This window comes from Mirounga angustirostris, unplaced genomic scaffold (genome assembly GCF_029215605.1).
Source record: "Mirounga angustirostris isolate CCGP_5_RB_7025 unplaced genomic scaffold, mMirAng1.0.hap1 SCAF_5, whole genome shotgun sequence".
In the NCBI taxonomy this organism is placed as follows: Eukaryota; Metazoa; Chordata; class Mammalia; order Carnivora; family Phocidae; genus Mirounga; species Mirounga angustirostris.
Window position 1 is genome coordinate 138652892 of NW_026991713.1, and position 18947 is coordinate 138671838.

The following is an 18947-nucleotide window of genomic DNA, read 5'->3' on the forward strand; positions in this document are numbered from 1 at the left end:
TTCCCACCCCCAAGGCAAGACCCCATACTCTGTGCACCTGTGGTGTTCTGGTCCAGCTGGTGGGAACAGGCGTTCCTTCCAGCCCTATGTGAGGGAGGGATGCATGCTGTTTCTCATCCTTCCAGGCAGTTCTTCCCCACTTCAGGGATTGCGTCACACCGAGGTGGTGACATTTGTGCCTGCTTGAGAGGCCATCTGCAGCTCTCTGTCGACCCCCTCCCGGTGCATCCTATCCTGGCACCCTCTCCTGTGCCTCTTAGTCCAGCATGCCCACCGACTTCTTCCTGGCTTCCCGTCCCACTTTCTGAGCCCGGGCTTGGGAAAGTTGTATGGGACTGATGTTCCTATATCTGGAAAACTTGTTTCATTTATTCTGTTTTGTTTTTCCATTCAAAAGCTATTTATTCAGAACGCACCATGTGCCCCATTTACTTGGGATAGATCAGTGAGCATAACTGATGAGAGCCCCTGCTTTACGAGAGCTTACATCTGTTTGGCAGACAGACAGTTATTAATACACATAATAAATAAGTTTGTGATAGATAAGGTAAGAGGATGGTAACTACAATAGAAAAGACAAAAGCGTAAGGAAGATGGGGTAAGGTTACAATTTTTTCTAGCTTTATTGAGGTGTAATTGACAAGTAAAAATTGAATATATTTAAGGTATCCAACGTTGATCATTTGATATTACATAGTCACTGTGAAATGATTACTATAATCAAGCTAATTAACACATCCATTACCTCACAGAGTGTTTTTGTTTTTCTGGTCTTGGTATGCTGAGAACACTTATGATGTACTCTCTTAGCAAGTTTCAAGTATACAATACAGTATTGTTAACTATAGTCACCATGCTGTACCTGAGATCCCCAGAACTTCATTCATCTGATAATTGAAAGTTTGTATCCTGTGACCAACATCTCCCTATTGTCCCTACTCTCCAGCCATGGGTCTACCCTCTGGTTGTATGATTTTGACTTTTTAGATTCCACATACAGGTAAGATCATGTAGTTTTTCTCTTTGTCTGTCTGACTTATGTCAGCATAGTGCCTCAGTGCTCACGTTGTCTCAAATGGCAGGATTTATGGCTAATACCCCAGTGTGTGTACACATGACATCTTCTTTATCCATTTGTCTGTGGACAGCCGCTTAGGTGGCTCCTTTGTCTTGGCTGCTGTGAGTAGTGCTGCAGTGAACACGGGAGCGCAGATAGCTCTTCAAGATACTGATTATTGCCTTGGGATATATGCCCAAGAGTGGGATTGCTGGGTCGTAGGGTAGCTCTGTTTTTAACTTTATGAGGAACTTCCTTCCATACTGGTTTCCACAGTGGCTGCCCCAGTTTGCATTCCCACCAGCAGTTCCTTTTTCTTCACATCCTTGCCAACACTTGTTATCTTTGTTTTTTGATGATAACCATCCCAACAGGTATGAGGTGATATCTCACTGTGGTTTTGATTTGCATTTCCCTAATGGTTAGTGATGATGATGTTGGGGACAGGACCAAGCCAAACAGGGCTGTAGCTGAGTCCTTAGGGGGCAGAGCGTTTCTGGGTCTGTAGCTGGGGCCTCTGGCAAGCCAGCTGCCTGGATGCAGGGCCTGGCTTAGCCTTGGACTGCACCCAGGTTTCAGTCTCCTCCCTGGATGCCAGAGCTCCCATTGGGCATTTTTGTCTGAGGATGGATGCCAGATTGTTGCTGAGGGGCACATGAGTGGGGACCTCCTGTTCCACCATCTTGCTGGTGGCACTCCCTCTCCGTTTCCAGCTGTTTTGCTGGTTGTTCTCTGTCTTGCCTAGAAGCAGATAACCTCATGTCTCTGTCTTAATTGTGAGGACTGGAGCTGTCAGAAGAGTACACCCTGACACCTGGACGTCTCACATCCTCTGTCTGTGACCCCAGAGACTCCTGTGTTCATAAGGGACCCTTCCTCAGCTGTGTGAGGAGTCTTCCACATAGCTCTGTCCTCTCTTATGTTACATGAGACTGCCTTGGACCTCCTGTCTTCCTCCACCAGAACTCTCCAGAAGCAGCGTCTGGACCAGCTGCCTCTTTGTGCTCACCTCCCCTGCGACTTCAAGCCCCGTCCAGGTGGACTGCTGCCCCAGCCTCATCACCAGCACTGCCTTTATCCAGGCCTCCAGTGATGTGGTGCCGCCAGACCGAGCGGGGAACCCATGTCTTCCCTCACCTGACCTTGCCGTGTCCTCTCTTTCCTGCTGACTCGATGTCCTGTCTTCCTCTCCTTGTCCTCTCAGTTTTCCTTAGGAAATTGGCACGCCCAGGGGTCAGTCCTCCTAGACCTCGGCTCTATTCTTGGCTCAAGTCTCACCCTTCACCTAGAATGTCGCAAATACTAGTTTATCCTAATTGTTTGCATTGGCATTGTTGCATTGGCATCCTAACTAGGCTCTTTGCCTCCCTCTTGTGCCTTCACTGTCTGTCTTCAGCACAGAGCAGAGCAATCGTTCCAAGATGTAATTTGGCTTCCTGTCACATTTAGGTTAGAATTCTCATGTCCTCATTGTAGCTGGCCTGCTGGATGTGACAGCCACCCTCCCTGCCAGTGTGGCCTCATTCTGCGTGTGTTCCCCTGTGCACTGCACCCCCTGCTAGACAGTGTGCTCCCCCAGATCCCTGCCAGGCCTGCTGTCTCCTCCATCGGGCTCTGCTCCGTGCCTCCTCTGGAGCAGCACCCCTCTGGCTGGCATGTCTGGAGCAGCTCTGGCATGTTCTCCCCATGCCTTGTGGTATTTTCCTTTGTGTCTGATTCTACCTGACTTTATGTTAAATGTTTATTTATTCAACTGTGGATTGCCTCTCTCACTATGAGCAGAGAGTTTGCCTTCTTTAGGCTGAGTAAACAGTGTTGCGAGAGTGCCTGGCATGCAGGACACAGGACATGTCTGAAATCTGTGGTGGAATGTGAATTTAAATGAGTGCTCAGGAGAGGCCTTTCTGGATAAAGGAATGACACTAGATTGTGTTTCAAGGGCCATTTGTAATTTCCAGCCTCATCAAGTCCATTGGTTTTGTTTTGTTGTTTTGGGTTGGTTGGGGGCTTTTTTGCTTTGTTTTATTGTTTGCTTGCTTTTGCTGGTTGGGGGTGGATTTTGTTAAAGCTCTATATAAAACAGGCACAAGCTCTCTGTCCTTATTTGTTAATAAATGCCCTACTTTGTCCTTACTTTTTGATGGTCTATGACTTTTAAAATTTAAGTGTTTCTTCTCAGAAAATTCCACATATAGGATTATGCACATCTATGTAGAAGTGTATGGAAAACTGTTAGTTCTTCGTGTTTCGGTGCCTTTGATAGCCTGGCCGCCTAAAAATAGGGTCCTCACCTCTTGTGCAGAGTCCAGGGGGAGGAGCAGGGGCCTCACCCCAAACTCCAGTATGAAAATCCTGCTCTCACGGTGTGTGGGTGCTGGGGGTGCCAGGGCCTTACCCTGAGCTCCAGCTCACTGTCTGGTCTGTGACCAGTGCCTCGTGGGACACACGCTCAGATGTCACCCACTGTGCTCTCTGGCATCTTAGGAGACGTTTCTGCTAGAAGCTGGTGCCAGCCTCGGTCTGCTTACTTGGTATTCTCCTGTAGGGTCTCTGAAGCACAGCACTTCCCACCTGTAGCTTTGACTGCCTGGACATTTAAAAGCAAGTTCATAAGGCTCTAGTGTAGAGACTGCGTAGTCCTTATGGCCTGTGTGCTCAGAATCCCCAGCCTTTGTCTTTCTGGCCTTTATTTATCTTTTTCCTTATTTAGTATTCTGTGTTCTTGTAGGCTACCTGAAAGTCCTTTTTGAATTGAGACAAGGTATTACATAAACTTAACTTTTTTTCTGGGAGGGAAAGAAGGACCTCTAAACGTTGGTAATAAATCTTACTCCTCAGATTATTTTTGTAACTATTGTTTTTGTTTAAGGGAGAGGGGATTTTAAGTTTTTTGCCTCTGATTTCCTTTTCTTAGTAGGTAAAATAGTGATTTTTTTACTGTCTGTGCACAGTGTAGATGAATTAATATGTATATTGAAAACATGAGAATCACCATGCTGAGTCATCTGCTTCGTAAATTTTAAGCCATTTTTCCTGAGTTGATCATTTCTTTTATGTAGGAGGTAATGAGTCTCAGCCGGAAAGCCAGGAGGACCCCCGAGAAATACTTAAAAAGACATTGGAATTCTGCTTATCTAGGTAAGGATGCCAATGGGTTTTCTGGTACCTGCTGTCTCAGGTTTTCTGCACCAGCTATTATGTACAGATGTGATACTATAGAGAAGGGGTAGAGATCTGTTGATATCTTCATAGGACATGGAGAATATGGAGTAGCAGTAGTCTTTTTGACATGGTGGAGAACCAAACCGAATCAGCTAAGCCAGTGTTCCCCACAGTTCTCCACAGATTCATCATTATGATCATTACCTGGGTTGCTTTTTGAAATTCAGAGTCCTGGCCGCCACCCCCCACCCCCAATACCACGGAATCAGACGCTGAGGGTGAGGCCTCAGGTCATCAGTCTGACAGAGACTTTTTTTTTTTTAAGATTTTATTTATTTTGAGAGAGAGAGTGAGCGAGAGAGAGAACGAGCACAAGACGGGGAGAGGCAGAGGGAGAAGCAGGCTCCCCGCTGAGCAAGGAGCCTGCTGCGGGGCTCGATCCCATGACCCATGAGACCATGACCTGAGCTGAAACCAAGACTCGGACGCTTTAACTGACTGAGCCACACAGGTCCCCCCACATTTTTTATTTTATTTCATTTTTTAAAAAGATGTTATTTATTTATTTGTCAGAGAGAGCAAGCGCACAAGCAGGGGGAACGGCAGGCAGAGGGAGAAGCAGACTCCCCACTGAGCAGGGAGCCCGATGTGGGACTCGATCCCAGGACCCTGGGATCATGACCTGAGCCGAAGGCAGACACTTCACTGAGTGAGCCACCCAGGCGTCCCTTGCAGAGACATTCTTGAGTACAGTGAAGTTTGAGAACACATTTCCTATCCTAGTTCTCCCAGTATGCCAAACCCTACAGTAGCAAATTGTTCTGTGTATGTACCGCTCGTATGTTTAGTTGTTCCTTTATCCTGAGTAGTACCTTTTCTCTTGACAAATGGAATAGAACCTTTAGTTCAAAATGGCAGAACGATACATACAGGAAGATGGGATTGGGTTAAATGTAATTTTCTTTGAGTGCGATGATAACTGATGGGCCATGTGGAAGATTTTCTCTCAGCGATGGAGATTTTTCAACTGTTTCTTTGGGCCTGCCTTCAGGCTTTCACAGAGTGTCTGAGGAGGGCCGCTCTAGAGACTGTGGGGCTACATGGAGGGGAGGGGTGGGGAGGGGCGGGTACCGCAGCTTGCCTTCCTGGCCCACACCTCCCCAGTTAGGGCACCAGGCCTCAGGGCATGCTCTGAAAGGGAGAGCTTCTGCCCTGAGGCTGTGAGGTGGAAGAGGGGGGTCTGCACCTCTCACAAGCTCCACTCTGTCCCTCTTGCGCTACCTGACAGGTGGTGGGGACAGAGCAGCATTGCCCTCTGCGGATCTTGGAGACTGTCCTCGGCCTTCCCTGGGACCATCGTGTCTGTGTTGAGATGTTCCGAGCACATTGTCCTGTTTATGGAGGCTTCATATTAGGAGCATCGCCATAGGCCAAAACCCCAGCAAGTGGCTCACCTTCCCCCGAGCTGCTGGTGCCTGCAGCTTACCTGCCGTGACCCCACACCTGTGTTACTGGTCACGTGTCCTTCTCTGTAATTCTGGCTGCACGTGTTCCAGACGGCATGTGGCACCAGCCTTTCCTGGCCTTTCCATAGCTTTCTTAGCTTTGTGTTCTTTCAGCTGGATTGTCTGAACCTAAAAAACTGTGTTTGTATTTTTAACAAGCTACTCAAACACTTTTTAGAACAAAGATAAGCTATAAATACATTTTTAAGGGATTACCCACTCATTCACTGTGACTGTAAAAGGTGCACTATATTTTTGCTCTCCCAAAACTTCCCCTAAGGTCAGAGAGCTGACAAGAAACAGATGGGGTTGGAAGTCTGATGTAACTCTGAAGCAGTGCCATGCCTTGCTCGCCCTCTTTGGAAGCGTCCTTTTAAAGAAGGAGTCACTAAAAGTTCTTGTCTTCTTTCTGCAGGGAGAACCTTGCTAGTGACATGTACCTTATATCGCAGATGGACAGTGATCAGTATGTGCCAATCACCACGGTAGCTAACCTGGAGCACGTCAAGAAGCTCAGTACTGACATGAACTTGATCGTGGAAGTGCTGAGGTGTAAGTAAACGGCAGTCTGGGCAGGCGCGTACGTGGTCTCGCAGCGGTGTGGCCCTTCAGGTCCATAGCCAGTCATTTAGGTACTTGAAGGCAAGTGGGGTCTTCTTTCACCTTCCTACCTCTCTGACTGGCCCCTGTGTGTGGTGAGGGGCGTCGATGGGCTCCGTAACTCAGACCCCGCATATGCCACGTCTCAGGGAGTGGGCCTAAGAAAGGCTGCCGCAGAGAGGGACAACTGCTGGGATGTTGGTGAAATATACAGGAGATGACCGCCTTTGATGGAAAGTACAATGCATTTTCATTAGCATTCCAGCAACAAAAAGGGCTTCTTTAAATTTCAACTTCCTGCTAAAGTTTGAAAGGTGAAATAGGACTGGTTTTCTTTAAAAGGGTATTGTGAGCGAAGTTGTTTCTTGAACATTTGGCAGCATCAGAGGAAGATTTAAACATTACATCAGACCTGTAGGGGTTTGGGGACTGTGGGCCTTTAAGGGTGAAGCGCCTGCAACCTAACCACTTTGTCGTATGTTTTTGAAGACACCATTTGACCGAGGTTATAACTGACGTCCAGGGAGCTGCGTGGCATGTGTGTGCAGTGCATGGCTGGGTCAGTGTGGACCTCGGTGTACATCTGCAAAACCATCACTGCCCACAGTTTTCTGAGGGCCTTTGTACTGCTTCCAGTTCTCCCTGCCACCCGGGATGGCTTCCCTGGGGATGAGTTTGAAATTCAGTGTACAATATATTGGATATATTTTTAAATGGGGTTGTTTTTAATTATAAAGAGTCACTTTCTGTAATAGGACTGCAAGTACCAGATGGATTATTTCTGTAGTCTCCCTTCTCAGGGCTACTCTGAGTCCTTCACAAAGAACACAGCATACATTGTGTCCCCCCACCCCAAATATTTCTGAGTGAGGGGACATCCATCTTGCCAGAATTAAAACCCCATTTCCCCATGTCAGCACTGGGACTTTCCGTCACTGACACTTAGGCAGCAGTGCTTCTGTACTCTCCCTGGCATGGCTGACAGGTAGTGATGATTTTTTCTTGTGTGCATTCGACTTCATAGAAGAATAGGTGAACGTCTCATCTTAAAACTTAGTTGGATTTCTATTCGCAAATAAAAGTTCTCCACTTTCTGTTCCTAGGCAGATTTTGTAAGGTCATTAAATTATTGGAGCAGATGGTGAAGAAATGAGCAGACATAATCTATGAAGTTTGAATTCTGAAAATTATAACCACTGTCCCAAGATAAGATAGCTTTATGCTTTCCAGCATTGCTTTGTTTTTGACACTCCAGAACAGAAATCTGTTTGTTGGATCGGTTGAGTTTGGTTCTGTGTGACCCACTTATAAAGGCCAGTGCTTTCCTAACCTAAAAAACACTTTACCCAGTTAACATTCTTTGGTTATTGTTAGGAATCCCAGATGTAGTTATTTCTTTTAGGCATTCCTTGGAAACTTGGCTGCCCCGTGGATGATTTCTCGGCTGACGCTTGCTGGCTAGGAGTCTTCATGCAGAGCACGAGGATGTTGAATTGCCCTGTGCCCTGTGTGGTTGCTGCAGGGAGCTGCTTCTCCCCGTGGACCCACAGCCCTGCCACCCTCCCCACCCTTCTTCTGCCTTCCCTGCCAGTACCATCTCGGTGGGGGGGGTCTGCAGTTGTAGTGGTACCTCCTGTCCATCTGCCTTCAGCTCTTGAGTGTCTGATTGCTTCTTTTCACTCCAGTTGTAGACAATATATGTGCATATGTAATAACCTAATGAACAAAGTGTAGTTAGCGTATTAGTTGTAGTTCTGGGCAGGGTGACATAAATAAGCCTCTGTGAGCAGAGATCTCTGTTTAAATCTTATCCCCATCCCCCCAAAAATGCCTCACATAGAACATTAGATACACAGTAGACACTTGATAACATTTTATTTTAATTTGAATATTCCCTAGTACAACACCAAAACTCTAGTGTTGATTGAATTGCGTAAATTATGTTTTTGTGTCATAATACACGTGGTACGTAGTGCATGGTACAGAATGTCTGATTCAAATGCTTTGTTTTTACACTTTAAATATAGTTGAAATTGCTAATTTAAAAATAGACTCAGATATAAATACATTGTGATAGAGCCTCACAGTGAATACTAGAACAAATAAAACGAACTAGGCTACATTTTCAACAAGAATCCATTTTAAAATCGTAATGCTGAATACAAAAGCCTATTTTACGTAGGTACAAAATGATAACATCTGTACAGAGTTTAGATATGAGTAAAATAGATAGATGGAACTCTGCTTTTCATGGGTTCAGAGGTCCAGGGGTAAGAGTATAAAGACCTGAGTGGGACTGACTCTCCTGACTAAAGGTGAACGTTTATGGGGAGCACACAAACTGGGGACAAAACTGGGGGATGAGAGGCACGGGGAGTTTCGCCAGTCCCTGTTTGTTGTTTTGTTTTTACAGCTTTCTTGAGGTAGAATTTACACACCTTAAATTACACGTGGTTTACATGTATATTTGTTAAATTATGACATCTTTATACACACGTGGAACTACTGTAATGAAGATAATGAACATACTGTCGCCCCTGAGAGTTTCCTCCTGCTTCAGGCAACCACTCGTCTGCTTTTTGTCGCTGTACCTTAGTCTACATTTTCTGAAAACTTTATGTAAATGGAATCAATCATGCAATAGCCTTTTTGGGAGGGGGGAGGATCTGGTTTCTTATAATTATTGTTGAGTCTGTCAATAGCTTATAGCTTTTTATGGCTGAGTCCTGTTCCATTCAGTAGATAGACCACATTTGGTTTATTCACCCCGCAGTTGATAGACTTGGTTATTGCCAGGTTTTTACTACAAATAAGGTGCCATGAGCATTGGTGTGAAAGTCTCAGTGTGCACAGAGGCTTCCGTTTCTCTCGGGGTCAGTAGTTGGGATGGTATGGTAGGTGTATTTTAACTTGTGAAATTGCCTGCCGGTCTCCCAGAGTGGGCTGATGCGGCCTCCATTGCTCCACACCCTTGCAAGCACTCGCTGTGCACGGGCATTTTACTTGCAGATTTTCTAGTTTTATCTCATTGCTGTTTTAATTTCTGTTTGCCTAATGCCTGGTGACACCAAACAATCTTTTCATGTGCTTGTTTGCTCTCCTTTTATCTTTGATGAAATGTCTGTTCGTGTGCCCTCCACCCCACCTTTTTATTAGTTTCCTTACAATTGAGGTTTGAGGGGGTGTGTGTGTGGTTTGAAATACTGTATTATCTATGTCCTGGATATAAGCTGTTAATCAGGTATATGATTTGCATTCTCCTGGTCTCTAGCTTCTCTTTTTTTATTCTGCTAGTAACAGTATTTTTTGAACAACACAGTTCTGAATTTTTGTATAGTCCAATTCATTAATTTTTTTCTTTTATGGATCTTGCTTTTGGTGTTGTATCTAAGAAATCTGTTCTTAATCCAAAGTCATGGAGGTTTTCTCCCAGAAGTTTTATAGTTTTAGGGTTTACATATTTAGGTCTGTGGTCCATTTTAAGCTAATCTTTGTACGTGGTTTGAGGTATGAATCTAAGTTCTCTGCCCCCTCACATGTGGGTATGCAACTGTTCCAGCACCGTTAGCTGGAAAGACTTTCCCTTCTCCACTGAGTTGGACTTGGTGCTGTTGTCGGGATCATCTGTCCCCACACTGCGGGTTTATCTCTGGGCTTTGTGTCCTTGATCTGCTTCTCTGTTTTGACACCTGCACTTCAGTGTCTTGATTACTACTCTGGCTTTGTAAGAAGTCTTCAAGTAGGTGCAGAGTCTCTCAACTTGTTTTGGCTCTTCTAAGTGCTTTGCGTTTCCATATGAATTTTAGAATCAACGTGTCAGTTTTTCAAAAACATTTTTATTGGGATTGCATTGAATCTGTAAATCAATTTGGAGAGAATTGACATCATAACAGTAGTGAACACAGTATCTCTCCATTTATTTACATCTTTTATAATTTTCTCTTGGTAATGTTCTGCAGTTTTCAATGTACAGGTCGTCCGTATCTTAACAGATTTATAACTATTTCCTGTTTTTGACACAATTTTAAATAATGTTTTTATTTCAATTTTCATCAGTGCTAGTATGTAAAAATACAATTCTCTTTTGTATGTTGATCTTGTGTACTAAAACTTTGTTAAACTCTTCAATTCTAGTTTTTTGGGAAATTTTTTCAGATTTTCTACATAGAAATAAGCTTATTGCCTATGAATGGAAAGTTTTACCTCTTTATACCCAGTCTGGGTGCGTTCAGTTTCTGTTTCTTGCATTATTGCCCTGGCTTAAACCTCCAGTACAGTGTTGACTGGAAGTGGAGAGAGTCGGTGTTTTTTGCTTTGTCCTGTCTTCAGTAAGTGTGATGCTAGATGCTGACTTTTCCTAAGTAAGGAGGTTTCCCTTCCATTCCTAATTTGAGAATTTTTTTCAGGAATGTTGGATTTTGCCAAATACTTTGTCTGCATCTGTGAGGTAATGGTATTTTTTTGTTTTTTAGTCCATTAATGTGAATTACATTGCTGAATTTTCGATTGGTAAACCAACCTTTCATTACTGAGATAAACCCCACTTGTCATGATTTATTACTATTTTTATATATTGTGAGATTTGATTTGGCAAAATTTGGTAAGAATTTTTGATCTGTGTTCACGGGGATATTGGTCTATAGTTTTCTTGCTTTGTGTTGTTTTTGTTTAGTTTGGATATCAGAGAGCTTCTGGCTTCATAGGTGGAATTGGAGTGTATTCTCTTAAGCGTTTGGTAGGATTCTCTGAGGACACCGTGTGTGCCTTGAGTTTTCTTTTCTCTCCCAGATCTGGGTCTGTGTTGGTGACCGTCATCTTAGAGCGAGCTTTGGTAGCGTATGTCTTTAAGGATGTTTCCGTTTCGTGTAAGTTGTCTAACTTAATGTTTATTAGCAGGAACTTTTTCATGATACTCCCTTAGGTCCTTTCAATACTAGTAGAACCTGTAGTGAAGTCAGTCTTCATTCCTGATGTTGGTAACATGTCTTTGTGGGGGTGGACAGCTCTGAGCCCTGATTGTGGTCATGGTTGTGTTGTGACTGCAATCTATACATGATACGGTTTCATAGACCTGACACCAGAACAGAACATCACAAAAAGGAATGTATGTAAAAACTTGTGAGGTCTGAATCCAGCCTGTCCCTGTGTTAGCACTGTTGTCCCAGGACCACCCTCCTTATATAGACCGTGGGCTGTGGTTGTGGAGGATGTCACCGCTGGGAAGGGCTGTGTGGGGCGCACATGGCACCTTGTTGTGAGTTCAAAATAAGTCGTAATAGGACGGAAAACTATTTTACGTTAGGCACTCATAGAAAAGAACAAGCCAATAGCTCTTGAGTTGTGATCTACATGTCGGTTGGGCTGTTGAGAATCCTTGTTTCATGGTGTTAAATTTATTCTAGCTCTTAAAGGACTTTTTAAAATTCCTGTGCTCCTTAGTTTTGAGAAATTTAACCTGAGGGATGGGTGTAAAACCTTCTGATGGTTTGTGTTATGGTATCCCACTGTATACAGGTGTCTTCATTGTGTTAAGTAAATACAATAGAGCACATCACACTGGAGTGTTTATATTATGTCATAACTAGAATGCAAATGATTTGTTTTAATGTTTGTATTTTACCCTTCATTTTTCTTCTCTTTGTAGCTTTACCTTTAGTCCAAGTGGATGAGAAGGGAGAAAAAGTAAGGCCAAATCAGAGTCGTTGCATTGTGATCCTGCGTGAAATACCTGAGTCCACTCCTGTAGAAGTAAGTCTCTTCAGAAGGGTGGTTGGACGTGTTTTGTGGGTTTTTGTTTATTTCTGTTTACTTCTTTGTTTTTTAGAGGGTGTATTGTAAAGAATACTCATAGTAACACTTTCTTCCCAGGATTTACACACTGTTAGTTGCAGTGTGATTCATTTGTAAGAGTGGTACTCAAATGTTTTGGTCTCAGAACTCCATTATATACTTCACATTAAAAAATACTGAAGAGGCAGGGAAGCCTGGATGGCTCAGTCAGTGAAGCGTCTGCCTTTGGCTCAGGTCATGATCTCAGGGTCCTGGGATCGAGCCCCAGATCGGACTCCCTGCTCAGGGGGGAAAGTCTGCTTCTCCCTCTCCCTCTGCCCACTTGTGCTTGCTCTCTCTCACTCTATCTCAAATAAATAAAATAAAAAAGAAAAGTACCAACTTAGGCAGTAATCTTAGGAAACCACAGTATTTGATAGTGTCAGAGTCCTGAAAAGTCCTCTACAGTTCCTGCTTTGCTGTACAATGTTACCTGTCCAGACACTTAAACTGAGGTGCGTTGTGTATTGAAAACCTGGTGGTTGCACAAGAGCCTTTGTGTGAGGCTCCGATAGAGTCAGCCCTTGACCTGTATAGAGCGTGGCAGTTCACTGCTGCGGGGACTCTTCTTCGAGACCCCATGAAGTTTGCTTTGTCAGTCACGCGTCTTCCGTGAGGTGTAGGCCCGAGGGACTCGGGCCGCGGACATTCTCAGAGCCGTCTCTGCAGAGGAAATCGGTTAGTGTGTGTGCGGGTGTATGAAGGACACTTCTTGGTGTAGTGTACCAAAGGTGAGGGTTCTAACAAGCCTAGGATAAGAAATTACACCATTCTTGAGTATGGCATTGTTCTAGCAAGTTTTACTTTCTGTTCAGCTGAGGCTGTTTTTACTAGTTCTATATTATATGTGAAGAAAAAGAAATAAGGAATGAATTTTTTTGTCCCCTTTTTTTTTTAAGGTTCTAAATATGAAGTATCTTATTTCTTTCTACCAATCTGGATGTCTTTATTAACTCACCATAATATTTAACACGTAGGTCCTTTGAAATATTTGTAAGGACTAACCAAGAAGAATTTTCTACTTTTAGCTGCAGACATTGATCTTGGTATATTTATATTATTCCAAACGGCACACCCTATGTCTGTTGTAAAACTTGAACCATGGAAGTTTTTTTAAAAAGGTTTTTAGTAAACTAAGAGTTGAAACAGAAAGGGGTGGGGGAAGCGGCGCAAGCTGAATGAGAGGACAGGAAGCCTGCGGAGCACTGAGCACACAGAGCCCCTCTGCTCAGGCTGGCGCCCCCTGCCCCGGGGGCTTCAGAACACTCTTCCTGTTTCAGTGCAGCCCTGTGCTTGTCAGTGGTTGGAAAATTCTTTAAATTGTAGTTCATTTGGTTGCTTAATAATCTTTCATAAAATGGCCCCAATCCCCTGGTGACATTTTGCTTTGAATCGACTGGTGTCAGGGGCGCCACCCCAGGGTTTTGAGTGGACTTCTTGTGGGCTGCCTAGAGTTGGGTCCTGCTTTTCTGAGCCAGTCTGAAGTTCTCTGCCTCTGAGTGGGAAGTTTGGACCGGTCACATGTAAGTGATCAGTAATGTGATTAGGTTTAAATTTGCCACCTTGCTGCTTGTTTTCTCTTTGTCCTGTTCCTCATTTTCCTTTCTTTCCATGCCTCCCTTTCTACTTAGGTTAAATTCATTATTTTTGTTTCCTTTTTTGGCTTATTAGATATAACTCTTTGTTTTAGTGGCTGCTTTTAGGGTTTGTAGTGACATGTTCAGCTGGTCCGTGTCTGCCTGTAGTTAATAGTGCCCCACTGCTCCCCCTTCCGAGGCTTGCTCCACTTCCTGAGCCCGGCGGGTACGCCGGGTATTCCTAAACCACACAGGACTTGGTTATGTTTGTCTCCAACAAGTTAGTTTTCTTTTCAAGAGATTAAAAGTAAGAAAAATGTGTTTCCTATTTATCCAGTATTTACCATTTACAGTGCTTTTCATGCCTGTGTTCAGGTCTACACTTCCTCTGGCCTCCTTTCTGCCTGTTTCATCCTTTATTTCTTGTGGTGCGGCTCTCCTGGCAGGGAGGTTTTTCAGCTTTTGTGTGTTTGAGAAATTTTTTTCTTTTTTCTTTTATTTATTCATTCTTTTTGAGAAAATCTTTATTTTGCCTTCATTTATGGAAGCTGTTTTCTCCGGGTGTAGAACTCAGGATTACAGGCTTGTGTTCCCTTCCTGTATCTAAAGATGCTGTTCGCCTGTGTTCTGGTTCGCGTTGTTTCTGGGGCTGGTCTGTCATTCTGGTCTTTGTTCCTCTGCATGTCGGCACGGCTCCCTTTTTCTCAGTGCTTTGAAGATTTTAAGCACATTGGTGGTGATACCCCTTGATGTAGCTTGTGAGTTTCTGGAACTGAAGTTTCCTAAGGTGTTACTCTTTTTCTCTTCTCCCTTCTCTTCTTTTCAAAGTTCCTAACTAACTGCTAATGCAACGTAGTGCATTTTTCATTCCAGAGTTCTTTTTGGGTCTTTGTTTCTTTCCTCTTCTGTGTTTCTATTTAACATGCTCAGTCTTACCTTTTTGAATATAGGATACATATCTAAGAACCATTTTAATATTTTTGCCTTTTTATTCTATCATTTGTATCATTTCTGGGCCTAATTTGATTGGTTTTTTTCTCCTTCAGGTCTTATTTTTCTGTTTCTTTGTGCGCCCGGTAAATTTTGAATGGATGCCACGGATTTTGGATTTTACCTTATTGAGTACTAAATGTTTTTATATTATTTCCTGGAGCTGATGTTGAGCTTTATTTGAGGTTCAGTTTGACCCTTTAGGAGTGTTGTCAGGCAGATGTAGGGCCACATGACTGCAGGGCCTGTTCTTGCCCACGCCAGAGCAGTGCCTTTCTGCACACTGTGCCTGAGCCCCTGTGCATTGGGAGTGTTTTCTCCTCAGCCTGGTGGGGGCAGACACACCTCCTGTCCCTGTGAGTGCTGCAGCTGTTCCCTCTAATCATTGCAGGGGCCGTTTATGCATGCTGTGCCGTGGGAGACCCCGTGAGAGCCCTGCACATGTGCGGCCGGGTCATGCTACCCTCCCTGGCACTGGGGGGCTGTGGGGCCCCCATGGGCACCCCAGGCTCACATGCCCTACATGGCCTGAGCTCTGCTGTCTAAAACTGTTCTTTCATATAATTGTTTCAGTGGGAAGATAAATCTGGTCCATCTTGGCCAGAAACAAAAGTTCAGCTAATGTTTAAATTTCTCACACCACCACCTCGTTCCCCAATTGTGTAAGTTATCAGCTTTCTGATAGAGTGATATGATATTTTCACATTAATTTAGCTTCATGGTACCTTGGTGTACAAAGAAAAGCTATCAATAAGTTGTGGACTTATTTTCTGTGCCAGTCAGCTCCTCAGCTCTTCTGAAAGAGGCTTACTAGCTGTCCGTACGTCGGACTCTTTGTCTAAGGATCTGTCCTTGAGTGTATGCGTCATTTCTACTTGGTAAGGACAAATGTGGTGTAGTCGAGAATTAATTTCTACATCTCTATTTCCTGTAGGAAGTAGAAGCATTGTTTAAAGGAGACAATTTACCGAAATTTATAAACTGTGAATTTGCCTATAATGATAATTGGTTTATTACATTTGAAACCGAAGCTGATGCACAGCAGGTAAGCTGTTCCCAACCCCATGGAGCTCAGCGTTACCCATACTTCACAAGTAGTATGTGGAGGGCACTAAATTGGGGCTTGGAGATTACTACTGCATGGTGGTCCTAAGTTTGATTATAAAATGCAGAGGCAATCAGGTTATAGAAACTGAAATAGGTGTTTGTGAAGACAGTTTTTGTAGCAATAAAGCATATGACATTATTTTCTAAGGACATGTAAGACAAGCAGCCCATGAAAATGAATTCTGTTGTTTCATCTGGGTAGAGAAAGTTTTAATATTTGGAAAGTGTTCTGGGAAATTTGAATGTAATTTTAAGTTTCACAAGGCATCATTGTGTGTGTCAGATAGTTGAAAAGGCCCTGGGGAAGCTCTGTGAGGAGAAGCAAGGAGTGAAGATGGTCTCCCTGACCTAAAGGTGGAATCTTATTTGGGGGAAACATTAACGTGCTTCCAGGAATGCCAGTACAGTTGGCCCCTGAGCAGCAGGGGAGTTGGGGATGCTGACCCCATGCAGGGAGGAATCCACGTAGAACTATGGACTCCCCACATCTGAACTACTAATGGTCTACCGCTCACCTACCTGAAGCCTTACTGGTAACAGCAACAGTCAACACGTTTTGTATGTTATTTTTATTATATACTGTGTTCTTACAATAAAGTAAGCTAGAGAAAAGAAAATACTGTGAAGAAAATCAGGAGAAAATACGTTCATAGTACTGTCCTGTGTTTATCGAAAGAAGTCCACATATAAGTGGACCCTTGCAGTTCAAACCCGTGTTGTTCAAGGGTCAGCTGTACAGTGTTAAGTGGTAGGTGATGTGGATGCTGGGAAGTTGAGACGAGAGAAACAGCCATGTGAAGGATGGAGTTTGAGTGGGATGGAGGGGAAGGGCACAGGAGGGCTGGGCGGTGGGGGACGAGCAGAGTCTTGTCAGTGGGGCGGTGCCAGCACTCCTCACCAGGACGGGGGGCGGTAGGCCAAGGTCAGGGCAGGTGGCGCAGAGCCTTCCCAGTTAGGGAGGGCACTTTGGAGAAGAATAAGGAGCTGCAGAAATACTGCAATCTGAATGTTTCCCTCTCTTGAACTGTGCAATTCCATTTTCAAGCTGGGGTTTAGTGTTAGGGGCATGGTGTCCATTATTTTCCCCAGGTCAGGATCCTTAGCCTGTGGTTGTGGGAGGCTTTTGTGGTATCTGTTAATACTAAAAGAATTGTATGCAAATGTTGTTCATGAGATTTTTTGCTAGAGGCTCCTTAGCTCCTAGAGGTTCTTTTAAGGAATCTGTGACCCAAAGTAGGTTCTAGGTCTTGTCCCTCATATTTTAACTATACCATTCCTTATTCAAGGTCCTGAGTTAACTGTCAGTTCATCTTATTTATAAGATTAACCACTGGTATTTTGGGTGATTTTTGCCCTCAGGCTTACAAGTATCTGCGAGAAGAAGTGAAAACTTTTCAAGGAAAACCAATTAAGGTAAGCAAGACCATGGGTTATACTTTCTTTACTTGCCAGTCAGTTCTTGAGTATTCTGATAGAAATTTCTGTATTCCCAAACAGGCACGGATAAAAGCTAAGGCAATAGCTATAAACACATTTTTGCCAAAGAACGGATTTAGACCTCTGGACATGAGCCTTTATGCGCAGCAGCGCTACACAGCCTCCTTTTACTTACCTCCCGTCTACAGCCCCCAGCAGCAGCTCCCCCTATACAGCCTGATCGCCCCCCAGACGTGGTCGGCAACACACAGCTATCTTGATCCGCCCCTGGTGAGTCCTGTCCTTACGTGGAGCTCGTGCGGCAGGACGTTGTGGACACTGCACGAGGTGCTTGGAAGGATAGAGATGTTGTTGTGGTGGGGGAACCAGGTACACAGACAGTTTGCCATGGTAAAACAGACCTTCAGGTTCTTTTGTGGATTTAAACTTAATTGGGAGATCAATACGCAGCTGTGTACATTTAAAAAAAAAACCTTCATAGGCTGTCATATTGATCCTTGGCCCAGTCCCCCTGCCCTCCTGTATAGCAGTACCTTCCTAAGCTGTGTAATCCCCAGTAAAACAAAAAATGTGATCCTAAGTCTGGGATCCCTGGGTTATGCCTGAGCATGGGGGCTTTGCAAGGAGAGATGCTTTTAAGGAGACAGAGGTGTTTTAATAGACTTGAACAGTTGAGGATAAGTAGAAGACCTGCAAGCTTTTTTTCTCACACCAGCCCAAGTTGGCTGGCCTGTGTAGTGGATCCAGTTGTTCTGTTTTCTCCAGTTGTGCTGCTGGAGGGGTTAGAGAGGTCAGGTGCACCCTGCCTGGGCACTGGCATGAGCTCGGTGGAGTGTGGGATGTGAGAGTCAGGACTGGTCTGATCAGCCCCGGTCTGCTGGCCTCTCACCTGAGACAGTGGGGAAGGACTGATGGACAGGTGCACCCGAGGTTGCAGGGCAGCTTTCGTTGGAACCAGAGAGCGGGAAGGTGGAGGGTGTGGAAGGTCGTGGTCAGAAAGCAGGAGTTGAGTTAATGACTTTGAGGATACGGCTGTGGACCGAGTCAGGGCCAGTTGTGTGGTGCTCAGGTCAGGTGGGGGATGTGGGGATGTTACCTGGGGCTCTCGTTACCACTCATGGTAGAAAGAGGATGTTGACTGAAGGGGGTAAGCTGGGGAGAAGAGCATCGCCTCAGCTGGGATGGTTGGTGCCTGTTTCATACCGACACGTAAAGACATGTCCATGAAAGAATGTGGCCTGGAAGACAAACGATGTCTGTCAAACAGGCAATAATTGACGAAATGGGACTGAATACTATGGAACTTATAATTAGGGGGTTATCAGGTGTTATGTCCTCTTCTGTTGAGCTTATCAGAAGGGGTGGGAGGGAGAGGGGCTACAGGAGAGTGGGCAACATGTGCCGAGGCACTGGGGGGGGGTTGGCATCGTGGGTATCTCTGAGCTGACCCAGAGGCTGAGGCGGGGAACTGGGAGACAGAGCTGTACAGCTTCTTAACTGGGCCCTGGGGCGTGTGGTTTTGGCCCATAGCTTATGGGATGTGAGAAGGGCAGATGGGGAAGGGTGAGGAGAGGTCCTCGGGCGCTGGCAGAGCCCGAGGTCTAGCACCACCGCAGTGGGGGCAGGGGGCAGTTAGCAGACAGGTGCTGTCATTCAGAGTTGCTTCTCTCTTCAGAGGAAATC

The 18947-nt window shown here is 44.7% G+C and overlaps 1 protein-coding gene across 14 annotated transcripts in view; it reads left to right on the plus strand.

Moving 5' to 3' along the window:
• Positions 1 to 18947, plus strand: part of LARP4B (La ribonucleoprotein 4B) — an 88028-nt gene that overhangs the window by 50848 nt on the left and 18233 nt on the right. For 6 of the 14 annotated variants that reach the window (XM_064592162.1, XM_064592163.1, XM_064592164.1 and 3 more), the window contains 6 exons: positions 4117 to 4195; positions 6140 to 6276; positions 11969 to 12072; positions 15655 to 15765; positions 17187 to 17240; positions 17325 to 17591. In XM_064592162.1, the coding sequence (XP_064448232.1) occupies positions 4117 to 4195; positions 6140 to 6276; positions 11969 to 12072; positions 15655 to 15765; positions 17187 to 17240; positions 17325 to 17591 (752 nt within the window). Of the gene's footprint in view, positions 1 to 4116; positions 4196 to 6139; positions 6277 to 11968; positions 12073 to 15654; positions 15766 to 16110; positions 16386 to 17186; positions 17241 to 17324; positions 17592 to 18947 lie in introns of those variants that run through there. The other 8 variants (XM_054507391.2, XM_045874506.3, XM_064592157.1 and 5 more) reach the window with 4 other exon arrangements.